Source organism: Bubalus kerabau, chromosome 1, assembly GCF_029407905.1.
Source record: "Bubalus kerabau isolate K-KA32 ecotype Philippines breed swamp buffalo chromosome 1, PCC_UOA_SB_1v2, whole genome shotgun sequence".
Classification (NCBI taxonomy): domain Eukaryota; kingdom Metazoa; phylum Chordata; class Mammalia; order Artiodactyla; family Bovidae; genus Bubalus; species Bubalus kerabau.
Genome location: NC_073624.1, coordinates 221510081 through 221529221, shown reverse-complemented (window position 1 = coordinate 221529221; position 19141 = coordinate 221510081). Strand labels below are relative to the sequence as shown.

General features: G+C 40.2%; 1 protein-coding gene across 3 annotated transcripts in view; it reads left to right on the top strand.

The window, feature by feature from the left end:
- Window positions 1-19141, top strand: part of LOC129634048 (protein diaphanous homolog 1-like) — a 61085-nt gene that overhangs the window by 18489 nt on the left and 23455 nt on the right. For 2 of the 3 annotated variants that reach the window (XM_055556014.1, XM_055556023.1), the window contains exons 2-8: window positions 10656-10682; window positions 11709-11864; window positions 14499-14600; window positions 14948-15078; window positions 15267-15353; window positions 16150-16213; window positions 18871-19010. In XM_055556014.1, the coding sequence (XP_055411989.1) occupies window positions 10656-10682; window positions 11709-11864; window positions 14499-14600; window positions 14948-15078; window positions 15267-15353; window positions 16150-16213; window positions 18871-19010 (707 nt within the window). The remainder of the gene's footprint in view (window positions 1-10655; window positions 10683-11708; window positions 11865-14498; window positions 14601-14947; window positions 15079-15266; window positions 15354-16149; window positions 16214-18870; window positions 19011-19141) is intronic. The other variant, XM_055556018.1, reaches the window with a different exon arrangement.

Genomic DNA, 19141 nt, shown 5'->3' with positions numbered 1-19141 from the left:
GACTGACCCACAAGGGAAGCCCTCTTAAAAGTCGGTTTGGCAAATATAACCTAATCACAAGAGTGATAGCCTATCATATTTACAGTTCTGATGATTATACAGATTATGTACCTCAGGCTAGAAATCTTGAGGGAAGTCCTAGAATTCTTCCACACTAAACATTTCCCTCACTCTGAATTAGCCCATGAGCAGGTGTGGATGTCAGAAGAGGGAGAGCTGGGAATTAAGTATATTGAGGCAGTGAACTGCATTGTGATTGTGGGTTTTATGAGAAAAACCTGTAGTTCCTAGGAATCCTGGACCTCCAAAGAATCATCACAGAGTAGGGGCCAAGGGGCATTCAGCTGTGGTGTTTTCCCTTAGCCAAGAGCTCAGATATAGTTGTTCCCGATAAGGTAGCCTGAACAAAATCTTTAGAAAGTACTAAAATATGGACTTGCTCTTGTAGGCTTATATTACTCCTGTGCTAGCCACATGGTTCATGAGGTAATTGTCCATGATTGACTGTCCTTGTGAAGCACATTGGTAGAAATTAGAAACACTCTTTGCTGTGTAATGTACTCTGTGATCAGAATAATGCTTAATCATATTCTCTTAATAGATCTCTGCTAACTTCTCTTCTTCTATGGACACTACGTGATTACCTTTTGTTTGGCTATGTGAGAGACTATCCTTAATTGAGAATTCTATGCCCTTTTTCTGACTGGAGGGAAAAGTTAAAGATTCAGGGACTTGGGTAGAAGTGAATCAGTGCCTTGGATGAATTTTCTTATATCCTTTAATTTATAATAAGTCCAATTCTGTTACTAGGCAAACAGAGGGAACCTCTGTCCAAAAGACTGGCAAATTTAGTCCAATTGACCAACTCTTAAAAAGCTGAAGTATTAATAGATTCAGCTACCACCACCACCACAACAAATCCAGTTATAGAAAAGGAGTTTTAGATTTCATTTGCATTTATTATGATACTAATTGATCAGGGTATGTTTCAAATTCATTCGGTCATAAATTAGTTTGGCCTCAAGGGGCATACTTTGGGATCTTGACTTTAATTTTTGGTTTCTTTGAGAAACCAAACTGTAAAGTGTCTAGGAAGTTTCTTGCTTCCTGTAGATGGTAACCAAAAGATTTATCTTACCACTTATTACATTAGGATGTGGTGACTGAATCAGAGCTTTGAATTACACTCTGGAAGGAAAGTGAGGGGACAGCTTTTCATTTTTATTTTGATTGATGGTCTTAATGCAGAGCAGTACCCAGCCAAATATATTTATTTTGATGCTATTACAAATGCAGTGCACCTTTGAGCAATTTGTGTTAATTTAAGTAAGATTTGATAATACTGAGACTCTTTTAGAGAAATTGAATTTTTATTAAATGCAGTTTAAGGTCTTTTCCTGTACCAACTAATGACCTTCAGAAATTTATTTGCTCATTTAATTCTATTGAACAAAAAATTCCTATTGAATAAATTGTTTTTCTGCCCCTTTAAAAATATTTTGTGCTTCTATCAATAATTGTTTGCATATAAATGAAATATTATTATAGAAATTGAGTTACCAGCAGAAATCTAGACTATGTTTAAATGACAGTATTGCCACTGTGAGATCGAGGCTCCCAAGAGAAAATAAACAAGACCATCTTGGAGGCACAATCTGACCTTAGATTCTCCGAGTGTTTACAAGGGCTCTTTCTGAGGGTGTCAGTGGGTCAAGCCATGGGGAATGTAGGGGGTCACCATAAAGATCCTGAAATCTTTGCACCGATTCACTTCTACCCAATTCCCTGAATCTTTAACTTTTCCCTCCAGACAGAAAAAGGGCATAGAGTTCAGATGTTAGACCTCCTGTTTCCTGTATTTCAGGTCTGTCACTTTCTTGGTTTGCTGCCATATTTTGGTGGAGTGTATCCTACAGTTGCTTCCTAAGGTGCACTTGGATACATTTGCTGAAGACTTTAATGTCTGAAAAATGTCTATTCTGAACTCACATTTGATTAATATTTTGGGTATAGAATTCTAAGTTAGAAAAATTTTTTTATAAACTGCCTTTTTTGTTGTTTAGCTTTTTGTATATATTAGTAGTTTAAGAAATTCAAAGCTTCTCTGATGCTTTTGACCAGTTTTCCTCCCTTCTTTTTGTCTCACATCTCCCCCTGCCCTCCACTGTGTGGCATTTGGAATCTTAGTTCCCCAACCAGGGATCAAACTTACACTACTCTGCAGTGAAAGCATGAAGTCTCAACCACTGGATGGCAAGGGAAGTCCCCCTTCTTTCAAATTGTAAAATTTTCTTTGTTTTCCTAGTGTTTTGGAATTTCACCATGGTATGCCTTTGTGTGGTGATGTGTCTTTTGTGATGGAGACATCCTTCAGTACTGGGAAATATTTTTTTACATTAACGTATAGTTGATTTACAATGTTGTATAAGTTTCTGCTGTACAGCAAAGTGATTCAGATATACACGTGTGCATTCTTTTTTTACATTTTTTTCAGTTATGGTTTATGCATGTTACTGCAAATAGCATTATTTTGTTCTTTTTTTATTGCCATGTAATATTGCATTGTATATATGAACCATATCTTCTTTTTTCATCTGATGATGGACATTTGGGTTGTTGCCTTGTCGTGGTTATTGTGAACAGTGCTGTTTATGAACATAGGGGTGCATGTATCTTTTTAAATTACAGTTTTCTGCATATATGCTCAGGGATGGGATTGCTGGATCATATGGCAACTCTGTTTTTAGTCTTTTGAGGAATCTCCATAGTCCATAGTGGCTGTACCAAGTTACATTCAGTGCTAGGAAATATTCTTGAATTATTTCCTCGATAGCTTGGTCCTCTGTTTTCTCCTGTTCTTTGGGTATTGTACTTGCCAAACAGATCTAATTTTCTTATCTTTACTCTCAGTTTCCCATCTCTGTCTTTTTGCTCTACTTTGGGGAGATTTCCTCAAGTTCTTAGCTTTCAGCCTTTCTTGAGTTTTCTGTTAAGTTTCTGTTTTCATGTGTTCAGCTTCTAAGGGTTCTTTTTTTCTCTGAATATTTCTTCTTAAAATGGCATTATGAGGACTTCCTAGGCTCCAATGGGCTTCCCTGGTAGCTCAGCTGGTAAAGAATCCACCTGTAATGCAGGAAACCTCAGTTCAATTCCTGGGTCGGGAATATCCACTGGAGAAGAGATAGGCTACCCACTCCAATATTCTTGGGCTTCCCTGGTGGCTCAGCTGGTAAAGAATCCACTTGGGTTCAATCCCTGGGTTGGGAACATCCCCTGGAGAAGGGAAAGGCAACCCACTCCAGTATTCTCGCCTGGAGAATTCCACGGACTGTATATTCCACAGAGTCAGACACAAGTGAGCAACTTTCACTTTCACTTAGGCTCCAGTGGTTAAGACTCCATGCTTCCACAGTGGGGCACCATTCGATCCCTGATCAGGGAACTGTGATCTTGCATGCTGCATTGCGTAGCCAAAAAAAAAAAAAAAAAAAAAACCCACAAAAAAACCCAGCATTATGTTCTCCCTTATAGATATTAGTTTTTTTCTATTCTTTCTTTTTGCATAGTCTCTATATAAGGAATTGCTTTTTTCCTCTCTCACATTTGTATTTTTCCTTATGTGTTTAATAATCCTTGGTTTTCCATGTTCAAAAATGAGGGACTAAAAAAAAAAAAAATGAGGGACTAAAAAATTCATTGGAAACTGGATCCATGGGTAGAGCTTGTTAGCTGTGCAGTTTATTGTAGGCTTGCCCTGTTCAATATAAATGTAATATAATGTGAGTCACATATGTAATTGTAGATTTTCCAGTAGCCACAGAAAAAGGCAAAAAGAAAAAAGTGAAAAGAATCATGTGAAATTAACTTTAATAATGTTTTTTAACCTTGTATATCTAAAATATTGTTTCGATGTATAATAGATACATATTAATTGTTAATGATGTTTTTACCTTGTTTTTTATATGAAGTTATTGAACTGCAGTTTATTTTATATCTTACAGCACATCTCAATTTGAATGCTAAATTTTGGTGGATATACTTGATATGTATTTAGATTTCATAAAATTTACAAGTGAAAGGTAGATTCACATACCTAGCATATTCCAAACATACTTAAGTTTAACAATAACATACTAGTTTTTAATTTAAATTTTTTTTTAATTAAATAAAATTTAAAATTCCTGTTTCAGTTGCACTAGGCACATTAGAAATGCTCAGTGGTGAACAAGATAGAAAACCCGGAGATAAACCCATGCACCTGTGGGCACCTTATCTTTAACAAATGGAGAAAAAACAGCCTCTTTAATAAGTGGTGCTGGGAAAACTGGACAACTATATGTAAAAGAGTGAAACTAGAATACTTGCTAACACTATATACACAAAAAATAACTCAAAATGGATTAAAGACTTAAATGAAGGCCAAAAACTGTGAAGCTTTTAGAGGAAAACAAAGACAGTACACTCTTTGACATACACCACAGCAAGATCCTCTTTGACCCACCTCGTAGAGTAATGGAAATAAAAATAAACAAATGGGACTTAATTAAACTTAAAAGCTTTTGCACAGCAAAGGAAACAATAAACGAGATTAAAAGACAACCCTCAGAATGGGAGAAAATAGTTGCAAACGAAACAACTGACAAAGGATTAATCTCCAGCATATATAAACAGCTCATATAGCTCAACATGAGGAAAACAACCCAATCAAAAAATGGGCAGAAGACCTAAACAAACATTTCTCCAAAGAAGACATATAGATGGCTAAACACATGAAAAGATGCTCAACATTGCTCATTATTAGAGACAAGCAAATCAAAACTACAATGAGGTATCACTTTACACCAGTCAGAAGGCTGCTGCTGCTAAGTCGCTTCAATCATGTCCGATTCTGTGTGACCCCATAGACAGCAGCCCACCAGGCTCGCCCGTCCCTGGGATTTTCCAGGCAAGAACACTGGAGTGGGTTGCCATTTCCTTCTCCAATGCATGAAAGTGCAAAGTAAAAACGAAGTCGCTCAGTCGTGTCTGACTCTTCGCGACCCCATGGACTGGCTCCTCCGCCCATGGGATTTTCCAGGCAAGAGTACTGGAGCCAGTCAGAATGGCCATCATCAAAAAATCTACAAGCAATAAATGCTGGAGAGGGTGTCGAGAAAAGGGAACGCTCTTGCACTGTTGGTGGGAATGTTCATTGGTACAACCACTATGTGTGTGTGTTAGTCTCTTAGTCGTGTCTTACTCTTTGTGACCCCATGGACTTCTCCAGGGTATTCCCTTCTCCAGGAGATCATTTCAAACCAGGGATCAAACCCAGGTCTGCCACATTGCAGGGAGATTCTTTACCATCTGAGCCACCAGGGAAGCATTGAAACATACAGCACCATATATAAAATAAATAGCCAGTGGGAGTTTGCTGGATGAAGCAGGGAACCCAAAGCTAGTGCTCTGTGATAACCTAGTGGGATGGGGAGGGAGGTGGGAAGAAGGTTCAAGAGGGAGGAGACATATGTATACCTATGGCTGATTCATGTTCATGTATGACAGAAACCATCACAATATTGTAAAGTAATTATCCTTCCATTAAAAATAAAATAAATACTTAGTATTTACTTGTGGCTGGTAGCTACCATATTGGACTACATAGCTCTATGGTGACCTGCTTGGACTATGTCAGTAGTTTAAGGTGGTTTTTCAGTTCCCCAGAGAAGGCTCTTCCAACCTTCTGTCTCAAGGGTAAGGATTTTGGGGTGCTAGAGTCCTGAGAAACTAGAAAGGGGAAGGTGCTGGGTGTCTCAGCATATACAGTACACATAGATTAACTACTTGTCTTTTTGGTACAGGATTTCTGCCCACAACTGTGCCTGGCATCCCCCGAGCCAGAGATCTGTGTTTTACCCTCTTCTAAGAATAAATTTCCAGATTTATGCTGGAGTAAGGGAGGTTGGAGAAGGCAATGGCAACCCACTCCAGTACTCTTGCCTGGAAAATCCCACGGACAGAGGAGCCTGGTGGGCTGCAGTCCATGGGGTCGCGAAGAGTCGACACGACTGAGCTACTTGACTTTCACTTTTCACTTTCATGCATTGGAGAAGGAAATGGCAACCTGCTCCAGTGTTCTTGCCTGGAGAATCCCAGGGATGCAGGAGCCTGGTGGGCTGCCCTCTATGGGGTCGCACAGAGTCGGACACGACTGAAGCGACGCAGCAGCAGCAGCAGCAGCAGCAGCAAGGGAGGGTAGTCTCCTGATGGCATGAGGGGAGGTGCTTTGGGGATAATGGGAGGATCTACAGGTCCAACTGCTTCTATAAGTGAAAAGTGAAAGTCACTCAGTTGTGTCCAACTCTTTGCGACCCCATGGACTATACAGTCCATGAAATTCTCCAGGCCAGAATACTGGAGTGGGTAGCCTTTCCCTTCTCCAGGAGATCTTCCCAACCCAGGGATCAAACCCAGGTCTCCCGCATTTCAGTCAGATTCTTTACCAGCTGAGCCACAAGGGAAGCCCAAGAAAACTGGAGTGGGTAGCTTATCCCTTTTCCAGCAGATCTTCCCGACCCAGGAATCCAACCGGGTTTTCCTGCATGGCAGGCGGATTCTTTACCAGCTGAGCTATGTAACTGCTTCTTAAACAGCCTTCAAACCAATCTTATTTTTGGCTTCCCTCTCCTCCATCTGCTCATTTCTGTAAGTATTATACCTGGTACTGCTAATTCCTGAGCCTGTTTAGGATTCCTAAGTACAGTCTGGATAGTTATTAGCTTTTCCTTCATCAGGTTTAGGGCTCATTTTTCTTAGATCTGTTGAGTCTTAGTCCCAGCTTCAAAAGTTTGGTTATAATTATGCTTTTCTTGTTCTTCCCAACCCTGTAGGCTCCTTCCTTTTGTTTTTTCCCATAAAAATTCCTTTTCTGTAGATGTAGAAAGATTTCAAAAAGGGGGGAAATTTAATTCAGCTTACTGTCTTTTACCTGGATGTATTATTCATGAGCAGATTTTGATATGTTAAAATTTTTTCATTCTGTATTTATGCTTACTTCAGTATCTGTATTTGTAGTTAAAGGTTTTAGTATATAGCTTCAGTAGAAGACTTGGTAGGAGGGGCAGGAAGATGAAATATTTAGTGCAGTAAGGGTTTGTAGTTTGAAGGCAGAAAATAATTGATAGCAAACAAGGGAAAAGATGAGCATAGAGGCATAAAGAAATAGGTGGGATCATTAGAGATCATCACAAAGCTTGAACTTCTGGGGCATAATGCATAAATACAGCTCCAGTAGCGTTTGTCTTCTAGGACTCCACTATTTTTAGTCATTCTTACTTTTCATGAGCTAGGAACCTCATGTTAACTACCTCAGAGAATCCACAAAGCATGTTATGTATCTTAGAAAATTCACAAAACAGTTAATGATACAATTAGGGAAAAAACCTCACAAAGCTTACCATTTGTAAACTGTAAGATCCTCAAGGAAAACACATGTAACATTAAATAAGTAAATTAATACACGCTTAATATACTGTAGCAGCAGGTTCCATTTCAGTAATAGAGCTGAGCTTACAGTTTGGGTGTTCTGTTGGGTTCTGAAACAGAATTTTGCCTATACTGTGATTCACTTTGCTGGTAGATGCTGCCCTCTGTTGGGAGTAGTTAAGAAAATACATGGATCAGTTTTGCTGTCCTTACTCAAATCGAGCACTAAAACATGGATACTTTTTTTAAAGGAATTAACCTGTTTCTAATGATGCACCAAGGAAATCTAAGGAGACTGGTTTCTTCCTTTTTAAGAAAACAGATGTTTACTTTTGTGTGTCTAAAAGCAACAGTTAGTGGGCATTAAATGGGAACAAGACAAGAATTTGGGGAATGCAAAGGTTTAGGGCTATCTGGAGACCAGAGTTCCATACCCAGCTTGCCCTTATATGACCTCAGTGATTTACTCCATCTGTCTGGGCTTCAGTTTCTTCACCGATGCAATGAAAAGGTGGAACAAATCTCCAGGGATTGGGATTTTAGGAGAGCAGCCCCAAATTATGGTCTTTGTTCATAGGAGATACAATGATTGAGTCTTAGGCTCTGCCCTGAAGGAACTTAGTCTGGAAATAGCTAGAGGAGACAGACAATCAAAATACAGTTGTAATCCACTTGTAGTGCTGTGAGGCAGGCAAGTACCTATTTCTGCAGAAGGACAAGGAGAGGCACCTTTCCAGTTAGAGGTGGTGTCATCCCATAGGGCCTGTTGGAGCTAGTCTTGAAAGCACAGTCTCCACAGAGGGAAGCAGCAGCCTAGAGAAAGTTTGCAGTGGTGAGACAGCGTGATCTGTCTGTGGATCTGCAATGAGTTCAGGATGCCCAGAAGATAGGGTTTGAGGTAGAGGGCTTGTTGAGAGATGAGTCAAGACAAAGAAGTCAGAAGTGTCCTATGTGATGCTAAGGAATTCAGATCTTAACCCAAGGGCAGTAGGGAACTATTGCAAGGTTTTAAATGAGAAATAACCCAGACAGCTCAACATTTTAGAACAATTACTCATTGGAGAAAGAAAGGGCAACCCACTTCAGTGTTCTTGCCTGGAGAATCGCAGGGACAGAGGAGCCTAGTAGGCTGCTGTCTATGGTGTCACACAGAGTCGGACACGACTAAAGCGACTTAGCAGCAGCAGCAGCACTCTTGGATTTAGTGTAGAGCGTGGATTTTGTGTTGGGCAGATGAGAGTGAAGGAAGGGACATGAGTTAGGAGGCTATTACAGTAAATCAAACGACAGATCATACCACTAGGATGGAGGGAAGAGAAATGAGTCTGCAGACAGAAAAAACAAGTTGCTGGTTTCCTGTTCTTTAACTTAACCTGAAGCTATGAAGAGTCCAGCTGGCACTGATTCATTAGACCCAGGTTCTGTTATCTATGTTATATCCCTCCCAGAATTGTTTCGGTTGTTGTTTGGTTCTGATGGAACGTTTTGAGTTTGGAGGACAAGGTTCTGGACTGGAAGCACTTGCTCTAGGAACAAGGAAGTGTAACCTTGGTAGTGGCAACCTGACTATAAACACTCAGCCTTTGTGTGGCTTGTTTTGCCTCTGTGTCAGGCGACCCAGAGCGATGACAAAAGGAACTGTGAGTCTCCCTGGTGTTGCGGTCTCTGCCTCGTGATCCTTCTGCCTTGGCTGCCCAGTGAGCAGTGCACACACAAGGTAGCTTCAGATTCCATGGACATTGAGCAAAGTTCTTAGGGTTTTGGGTGAGTGATTAGCATTCCATCAGCAGGAGGTTGACCTCCTCTGGACTGTGGAGGGCAAAGTTAAAATTCACAGTTTACATGGGATTTAACCAAACTCTTGACATCGGGCACATGGGTATAATGACATAGATTTTTCTTGTCTGTAAAAAGGTTAGTAGAATAATTTTGTGGCAGTGTCAAATAGTTTTTCATTAGTTGAAGAATGTTACTCAAGAGGCATTTATTATACTCTTCTAAGAACAGCAAAAATAAGATTAAAAAATGTTTTTGGCCGCACTCAGTGGCATGCGGCATCTTGGTCCCCAACCAGGAATTGAACCCATATCCCCTGCATTGGAAGGCAGAGTCTTAACCACTGGACCTCCAGGGAAATCCCTGGTTTAAAACTACGTATTAGAATGAAGAATTCCTGCTTTCCTGTACCTGCTTGAATCAGACTTTTTTGGGTAAAGTACAGTACACATACAGAAGAGAAGAGAATATAAAACATACAGAAAAGTTATAAACAGAACATCCATGTATCCATCATCCATATCAAGAAATAGAATATTATTGTAAGCACCCCTGAAGCCCCCATCCCTTTCTACAGTCATTATTCTTCCACCCACCCCAGGTAACCACTGTTTTGCCATTTGTGGTAATCATTCTCTTTATGATTGTACATCCTAGATAATATAATTTAATTTTGCATGTTTTTAATCTCAATGTAAAAGAAATAATACATTCACTTTTATATTTGTGAGTAGCTATATGTTCATTCACTTTCTGCATGTAATTATTTTCCACTGTACCATGATACCAGTTTACCCATTCTACTCCAGGTGGCTGTTTGGATTGTCCTCTGTTTTAGATATTACAGTGTTGCTGTGAACATTCTTGTTATACTCAGCCTGCTATGTAAGTGCAACTTTCTGAAGGAAAGGTAGATTTATAGAAACTGTTGTGTTGAGTTGTGATATAGCTGCATATTTTCACTTTACTAGATTCTGTTTTCCATTGTGTTTTCCAAAGTGGCCGTAACAATTTACATTACACCAACAGTGTGTGAGAGCTCCTGCTACTCTGTGACTAGACACACATGAATATTTTTGCCAGTCTTGAGTGTAAAATGATAATCTTGTTGTGGTTTTGGCCTGCATTTCCTTGTTTACTAATGAAGTTGAACACATTTCATAGGTTTATTGGTCATCTGATTTAGAGTTTTTTTAGTTCTCCACCTCTTTTAGTGACCTTAAAACTCCTCCTGCCCCTTACCTAAGGGAATGTGCTAAGGAGTATGCCAGAAATCTAGCTTGTAGGAAGGAGCCTAGATCCTTTCAACTTGTTTTCTCCTCTTTTTTTTCCCAGTCCATCTGGTGTTTAGGAAGTTTCCTGGCATTTCACTGATTTCTCTTCCCTCTCTTCTCCTTCCTTTTTCCTGTTCCTAGACTCTGAAGAGACTCATGGCAGATGAGGTAAGGAAATTTTGTTCAGCATGTGCATGGCTCATTTCCTACACTATGGTATTTGCCAGTTGCAATAACTTTGACTTTCTATAACTTATAAATGTGATATGGGTTCTACTCTCAGGGCCTCCCAAAGCTTTTCTCTAACTCTTTGCTCTGTTTGATTTATTGCATGCATTTCCCTGGCACATTCACTGACTTCCAAGGTTAGGCATGTTCTTTAAACTCCGAGCTGACTTGCTGTCTGGATGCCACTTGCTGTCTGGATGCCATATCATTGGAACCCCCAGAATGCTTGCAGATACTAACTGTTATTTTCAAACAGGTCATGCCGATAAGCTGCAGTTTATCGGTAGCTCTTTTTGAATTGAACACCTGTCCTTGTGGTTTGAGGAATGATTGAGGTTGGTTGACAGAGAGATGGCATATATAGCCCTGAAGCCTGAAGTACAACAGATTATTTTCTTTGTGAAGAGGATTTTGGAGAATGTATGTTGAACTTTTGCGGCTTGCATAACACAAGTGTTATGGAGTGTACAGAAGAAAGAAATAACAATGGTTCCTGGTTTTAAGGCATTTCCTTGTTTCTTGTATATAACTTGTATCAAAATCATGATCAGACTTATCTCTCGAAGGGAGAGGTCCTCTGAGGATCTGGCCACAGTTGTTACTGGATAGCTAGAGGGAAACAGAGGGCATTTTACTGAGCACGCCACATGTGAGATACTTTCAGTTCTCTGTTGCTCGAGGGCTTAGAAATGGCAAAGGAGCTAAAGAGCAAAGTTCTCTTTTTTAGACAGGTTCCAAATTTTAGTATTTCATTCCTCTTATCTTTGGATGAAGGTGAGAGTACAGAGTCAGTGTAGTAAATTAGATACAAGAAAGACTGATTTCTCTTTGTCATGTCAGAAGAGCCTTGGAACTGCCCACAAACCAAAGAAACCATGGGTGAATAAGAGGCTAGAGGCTGTTTGAGGTATGGTTTGTTGTGTAAATAAAAATGGGTCACTGCTAATACTTGTTTCTCTTCCTCAGCTGGAGAGATTTACCAGCATAAGAAGTAAGAAGGAGAAAGAAAAGCCCAATTCTGCTCATAGAAATTCTTCTGCATTTTATGGGGATGATCCCACAGCACAGTCATTGCAAGATGTTTCAGATGAGCAAGTTCTAGTACTCTTTGAACAGATGCTGGTAAGTTCCCCACCTCAAAACATTGCTTCTTCTTGAAAATGCTTTTATGGGCATGTTTGTTGTTCAGTCACTAAGTCGTGTCTGACTCTTTGAGACCTCCTGAACTGTACCTGCCAGGCTTCTCTGTCTATGGGATTGCCCAGGCAAGAATACTGGAGTGGGTTGCCATTTCCTTCTCCATTTATAGGCATATTGGGCCCTTTTTCATGCACAGCCCTCCTTAACTAGCCCTTAGTTACAAAAAAAAACCCCTCTAGGTTTAACAGAGAACTTAATAGCAGCTCCATTGATGAAGGGACTAAATATACAGGCAACAGTCCGTAGATTGGAATCTGTGAATTAGGCTTAGAAATATCTGATCACTGACCACTTTGTTAGTCTCCTTTAGCCCAGCAGCACTTAAGCCACAAAGATATAGAGTGAATGGGCCAACTCATGTGGTAGTGTGATGACAGCCAGAGTTGATAAAGATTTAAAACATTCACAACAAAATCTCTACAAAGCAGAAACTTTGGAGACGTGGAGAGGCATCATTTGCCCAAGGTCTTCTGTTTAGTGGTAAATCTGGAAAGAGAATTCTGATGTTATAATCACTAGAAGACCTTTAAAGATTGGGGCTGAGGTCAGTTCAGTAATAAACTGTGCATGGATGACACTGACTTTGCCGCCCTGAGTGAGAACACTTAGTGAATGTCCACTAGTGCTAAGTGTTGCAAAGTTTTGAGTACATGCTTATATGGTTTCATGGGACCTATGGATTAACTTGCATTTACAATCTCAGCTTCAATTAGAGACTAGTGGCAAGTCTAACTAAGTTAAAAGCATGGGTTTAAAACCCTTAATACAGGGCCTGGCACCTGTGGTAGTAAACCCTCAACCAGTACTACTACTATTGCTTTTCACTGAAGCTTTCAGTTTGTCTCATAATAATCCAAGTGTGTTAGGAGTCTAAGAGTATGATCTTTCAAGACAATCTCTTAGGGGCTTTGGATTGCAAATGTGGATGTCTTCAGGGCAAGGGGAGGTAGCATAAATAAGTTAGGGCTACATAGTGAAAGTGAAGTTGCTCAGTCGTGTCCGACTTTTTGCGACCCCATGGACTATATCCTCCATCCATGGGATTTTCTAGGCAAGAATACTGGAGTGGGTTGCCATTTCCTTCTCCGGGGGATCTTCCCGACCCAGGGATCGAACCTGGGTTTCCCACATTGCGGGCAGACGCTTTACCATCTGAGCCACTAGGGAATCCCCCAAAGGCTACATAAGAGATGATAAAAAGGAAAGGAGACTACAGTGAAATGAAGAACATTTGGTGTTTTTGTTAAAAGCCAGCCACAATTCACTTGCAGGTTTTGTAGCATTCCTGTTGGGAATGCTAGCCCAGTAGTGCCAGATGTTTCTATTTTTCAAGAAGCCAGAAATCTGTACCTTTTAAAAAAAACAACAAAAATTGTTTTTTAAAAAACAAATAGCCAGCATTCATATTTCCCTAATAAGGTCATGAAAAAATTTTTTTTGTTTATTCAAGCCACGATTCCAGATAGGGTCCATTGTAATATTCTCCTAAGTTTCGTTTGAACTACAGATTTTCTTTCTTTTATCCTTCCTATTGCTATAAAAAGTTTCTTGAAGAAGCTGTTTGACTTTTACAGTTTTCTATAATCTTAAATTTGCTGATTGTATCCCTTGGTGCTAGAAATTCACATTTTTTATGAAGTCTCTCAAATTTAAAATGTTGAAATTTTTAGAAGACAAAGCATACTTAGAAATTTTAGAAGACAAAGAATACTTCATCTTTCAGCCTGATTCAGCCTCAGGGCCACTATTTTGCAATTTTCTGTTCAGTTTATCTATAAAAGGAGGAAGAAAGCACCAGAAATTGAGTCAGAAAAAAGTCAGATTGCTATTACGGTTTGGTGGTGGTGATTCCTTCACACATCACACACATACACATGGAGAAGAAATTGAATATTTCCACTTTTTCCCTCCTGTACATTTCCATTTTAAATAATATTCTGGACTTGTTAGGGTTGAACTTCTGCTCACAGAGATAGGAGGGTCAAACAGATGGTTTTATATGTAACAGGCTCAAGCAGAGCCTTTCTCCTGATAACACACTCCATATTATGTCTGTTGAGGGAATTTGTCAGCTTCCAGTTTGTTCTTCATGGAGGAGTTTGTCCAGGGACTTAGTTAACCAGGAATAATTGGTGTTTAGGCCTAGAGTGGCACAGATTTTGCTGGTGTTTGAATGGTGCCAGTGGTCCAGTGCTTCAGCCTGAAGAAATTACTAAAGTCCATCCCAGGTGCAGAAAATATTAATGCTTTGTTTGTTTTTCTTTCAATAATACAAAGTAAGTTTTCCCTCTGTATTGAGAGTCCATTTTTGTTAGGAGAAAATTTAAGTGTATGTATATAAAAATGTCTGTTGGGATTTATACTAAAATGTTAAGCATATTTATCCCTGAGGAATTCCCATCATCTATAATAGCTTAAGTCTCTAGGGGTCAGGAAGATTTCTTTATTCAGTAAGCATTTAGTGTGTTCATCTCTTCACTAAGTATACTAAATATTAAACACTCAAACTTGTAAGGAATTCAAAGCAATTTTCCCCCTTTTTTCTCCTGCCACTAGCTGGATATGAACCTGAACGAGGAGAAACAGCAACCTTTGAGGGAGAAGGACATTATCATCAAGAGAGAGATGGTGTCCCAGTACTTGCACACCTCCAAGGCTGTGAGTCCTGGGGCAGGTACCCATGACATGGGAGACTGTGCCCTTATCTTGGCCATGTTTGTTTTGCTACTTTCATAGAACATTTTATGTCCACGTCAGTTCCATTTCATTCTTGTATGTAAACTTACTTATTTTTTACACTCATTTGAGTTACTTTTCTTATATACTTCTGCCTAATTCAATCATCATAAAGTATGATGGGTAATGGGAAGGAAATTCTGAATCTCATGGTTCTGTGCTATGTATGATGGATGTCTGCCCTCATACTGTTTAAATGGTATTAACTAATACCAGTCCAATTTATGACTGAGTCCAATGTTTGCTGACCTCTATTTGCTTCTTTGCAGGGCATGAGCCAGAAGGAGAGCTCTAGGTCAGCCATGATGTACATTCAGGAGTTGAGGTCAGGCTTGCGGGATATGTCTCTGCTCAGCTGCCTGGAGTCCCTACGTGTCTCCCTCAACAACAACCCTGTCAGGTGAGGATTCTCAGGTGGAAATAGGAGTAAGAGCCCACTGTAGAATTCACTAGTGGGGATTAGAAATCCAAGGAATCAGGGAAGTATGACAGTGTTCTGGATTGGGAGTAAGAAGTTGCCAGGATACACTTTATTTTGGTGGATAAGAATATATTGATTTGATATTGCATTGTCTTTGTTCCTAACAGTTGGGTCCAAACATTTGGTGCTGAGGGCCTGGCCTCCTTATTGGACATCCTTAAACGACTTCATGATGAGAAGGAGGAGACTGCTGGGTGAGGACTTCCAAGTCTTGTCATCTTCTAGGTGGAGGGTAGTAGAGGAATTGGCTATTCACTGTAAAGGAGGAAATAAGTTAGGACTAGGACATTATATGTTAGCTGAGAATGGGGTTTATTGTGGCGGTTACTGGAGGATGAATAATGATTATAGGTACAGGAAAAGGAAGAGGAACTTAAATTTCTCAGTATATACCACATATGATTGTGAGTCTCCCAACAAAGATTCTTATCCAGTCTGGAAATAGGGTCTGATTAGTCCAAAGCTCTCCCGTCTGGTCTGGGTCATATCTCATTTGGAAATACGTGTGATCAGTTTGAGACTAACTTTATGATAGTCTTCAGGGTTGAAACAATTCTTGTACTGACTTAGGTTAGGCTTTCTTGAAGCCAACCTGACCCAGTATGGTTTCTCTACTTCCTGGGATCTTTCCAAAGCAAAACACAGGTCCTGGGCCTTCCTGAAAGTACAGACTTGAAACCTTTGGTGTAGATGAGGCAAGCAGTAATAGATGGGATGCTATTGTGATAGAATTTAGCCCTTAGGAGCCTACTAGGAGTTAAAGGGGAGATTTTAATATAATACTAAATTCTTGGTTAATGAGAGGATTAGCCAGTGGTTCTTTTTTTCAGCTATCTCTTTTTGCCAGTGTTTCAGGACAAAATGCTATGTGCTAGAATTTACTTAGCTACTAGTTGGGAGTATTTATAAGACCCTTGTTTATAATTGAAAAGTCAGTGGGAGAGAGGTGTAGAATAAAGGGACTTCACTAATTATGTCTTCTACACACAGAGGCTATGACAGCCGTAACAAGCATGAGATCATTCGCTGCTTGAAAGCTTTTATGAATAACAAGGTAAGATGTTCCCATTCTCTTTCTGACTCCCATCATGACCCCTGTTCTTGCTCTTCTGTTGGCAAACTCAAAAAAGAAGGACCTAGAAATACAAGATTCAAGGCTTGTAGCTTTCCCTTTTAGTATCATAACTTTTGATTACCACATACACATACTCTTATGTATCTTTTTCCTCAGTTGTAATGTCTGTTTCAGAGGAAAGGCTTAATTTTCTTCTTCTGTTTATACTTTTGTTAATTATTGAATTTCCTGACCTGCAGTTAATAATCTTTGAAGGGTTTACTTTATTCTCTGCTTTATTGTTTTGTCCCCTGTATGTTCCTACTGTAGAATATTTCCTTTCTTTTTTTTTCCTGTTTAGTATTTAAACCTAGGGAGCCTTCAATGATTTGTTCCTGAGTGCAAATCTGTCTTCCTGACTGTTTAATTTTACTATAATTACTCCGTTGGCTTCTGGGGCATTGAAAAAGAAACATAAGAGTCAGTTTTTATTCTTGGAAGACATAGAATTCTGTTGTGTCTGCTCAGTTCAGTTCAGTTGCTCAGTCGTGTCCAACCCTTTGCAACCTCATGAACTGCAGCACTTCCCTGTCCATCACCAACTCCCGGAGTTTACTCAAACTCATGTCCACTGGGTCGGTGATGCCATCCAGTTATCTCATCCTCTGTCGTCCCCTTCTCCTCCTGCCATCAATCTTTCCCAGCGTCAGGGTCTTTTCCAATGAGTCAGCTCTTTGCATCAGGTGGCCAAAGTATTGGAGTTTCAGCTTCAACATCAGTCCTTCCAATGAATATTCAGGACTGATTTCCTTTAGGATGGACTGGTTGGATCTCCTTGCAGTCCAAGGGACTCTCAAGAGTCTTCCTCAACACCACAATTCAAAAGCATCAATTCTTCTGCACTCAGCTTTCTTTATAGTCCAGCTCTCACATCCATACATGACTACTGGAAAAACCATAGCCTTGACTAGACAGATTTTGTTGGCAAAGTAATGTGTCTGCTTTTTAATATGCTGTCTAGGTTGGTCATAACTTTCCTTCCAAGGAGTAAGCGTCTTTTAATTTCATGGCTGCAGTCACCATCTGCAGTGACTTTGGAGCCCAAGAAAATAGTCTGCCACTGTTTCCACTGTTTCTCCATCTATTTGCCATGAAGTGATGGGCCCGGATGCCATGATTTTTGTTTTCTGAATGTTGAGCTTTAAGCCAACTTTTTCCCTCTCCTCTTTCACTTTCATCAAGAGGCTCTTTAGTTCTTCTTCACTTCCTGCCATTAGAGTGGTGTCATCTGCATATCTGAGGTTATTGATATTTCTCCTGGCAGTCTTGATTCCAGCTTGTGTTTCATCCAGCCCAGTGTTTCTCATGATGTACTCTGCATATAAGTCAAAGAAGCAGGGTGACAATATACAGCCTTGACGAACTCCTTTTCCTATTTGGAAGCAGTCTGTTGTTCCATGTCCAGTTATAACTTGCTTCCTAACCTGCATACAGATTTCTCAAGAGGCAGGTCAGGTGGTCTGGTATTCCCATCTCTTTCAGAATTTTCCACAGTTTATTGTGATCCACAGAGTCAAAGGCTTTGGCATAGTCAATAAAGCAGAAATAGATATTTTTCTGGAACTCTCTTGGTTTTTCAGTGATCCAACGGATGTTGGCATTTTGATCTCTGGTTCCTCTGCCTTTTCTAAAACCAGCTTGAACATCTGGAAGTTCACGATTCACGTATTATTGAAGCCTGGCTTGGCGAATTTTGAACATTACTTGTTGTGTCTGCTAGAAAATTATTTTTTCTATGCTCATTTCTGTTTAGCTATTTTGGGAAACGTGTTCTATCCTATTGTTAGTTTGCTAGGGTTGCTAAAACACAGTACTACCAACCAGGTGTCTTAAACAACAGAAGTTCATTTACCTCACAACTCTAAAGGCTGTAAGTCCAAGATCAAGGTGTCAACAAGATTGGTTTCTTCTGAAGGCTGCAAGGGAGGGTGTGTCCCATGCTTCTCTCCTAGCTTCTGGTGTCTTGCTGGCAAGCTTTGAGATTGCTTGACTTTATATGCATCACCCAGTCTCTGTCTTTGAGTTCACATGGTGTTCTCACTGTTTGCCTACATTTCCTCTTTTTATAAAGACAATAGTTATATTGGGTTAAGGACCCACCCTACTCTAGTCTGGAGAAGGTGATGGCACCCCACTCCAGTACTCTTGCCTGGAAAATCCCATGGGCGGAGGAGCCTGGTGGGCTGCAGTCCATGGGGTTGCGAAGAGTTGGACACGACTGAGCGACTTCACTTTCACTTTTCACTTTCATGCATTGGAGAAGGAAATGGCAACCCACTCCAGTGTTCTTGCCTGGAGAATCCCAGGGACGGGGGAGCCTAGTGGGCTGTCGTCTATGGGGTCACACAGAGTCAGACATGACTGAAGCGACTTAGCAGCAGCAGCAGCTACTCTAGTCTGACCTAATGGTAATCTAACTGACTACATCTGCCTGTGACCCTATTTCTAAATAAGGTTACAATCTCAGATACTAGGGGTTAGGGCTTCAACATACGGATTTTGGGAGGAACGCCATTCAACCCATAACAACTCGTAAACTTGACCCTGGTTAGGTGCTCTCATCTTTAAGCCTCCCTTTTCTGTTTTTGTCCTCCCAGTTTGGAATCAAGACCATGTTGGAGACAGAAGAAGGAATTCTGCTGCTCGTCAGAGCCATGGATCCTGTGGTTCCCAACATGATGATTGACGCTGCGAAGCTGCTGTCTGCCCTCTGCATCCTGCCACAGCCAGAGGACATGTATGTGCCTGGAATGGTTTCTCTTTTTTCTTTTTTATCATCTTCCTTAGTCTTAAGGAATATTGAGTTGCTTGGGTGTCCACTTACTGTTTAATATTAGGTAAGACTACATTTCTTACATGAACACTGTG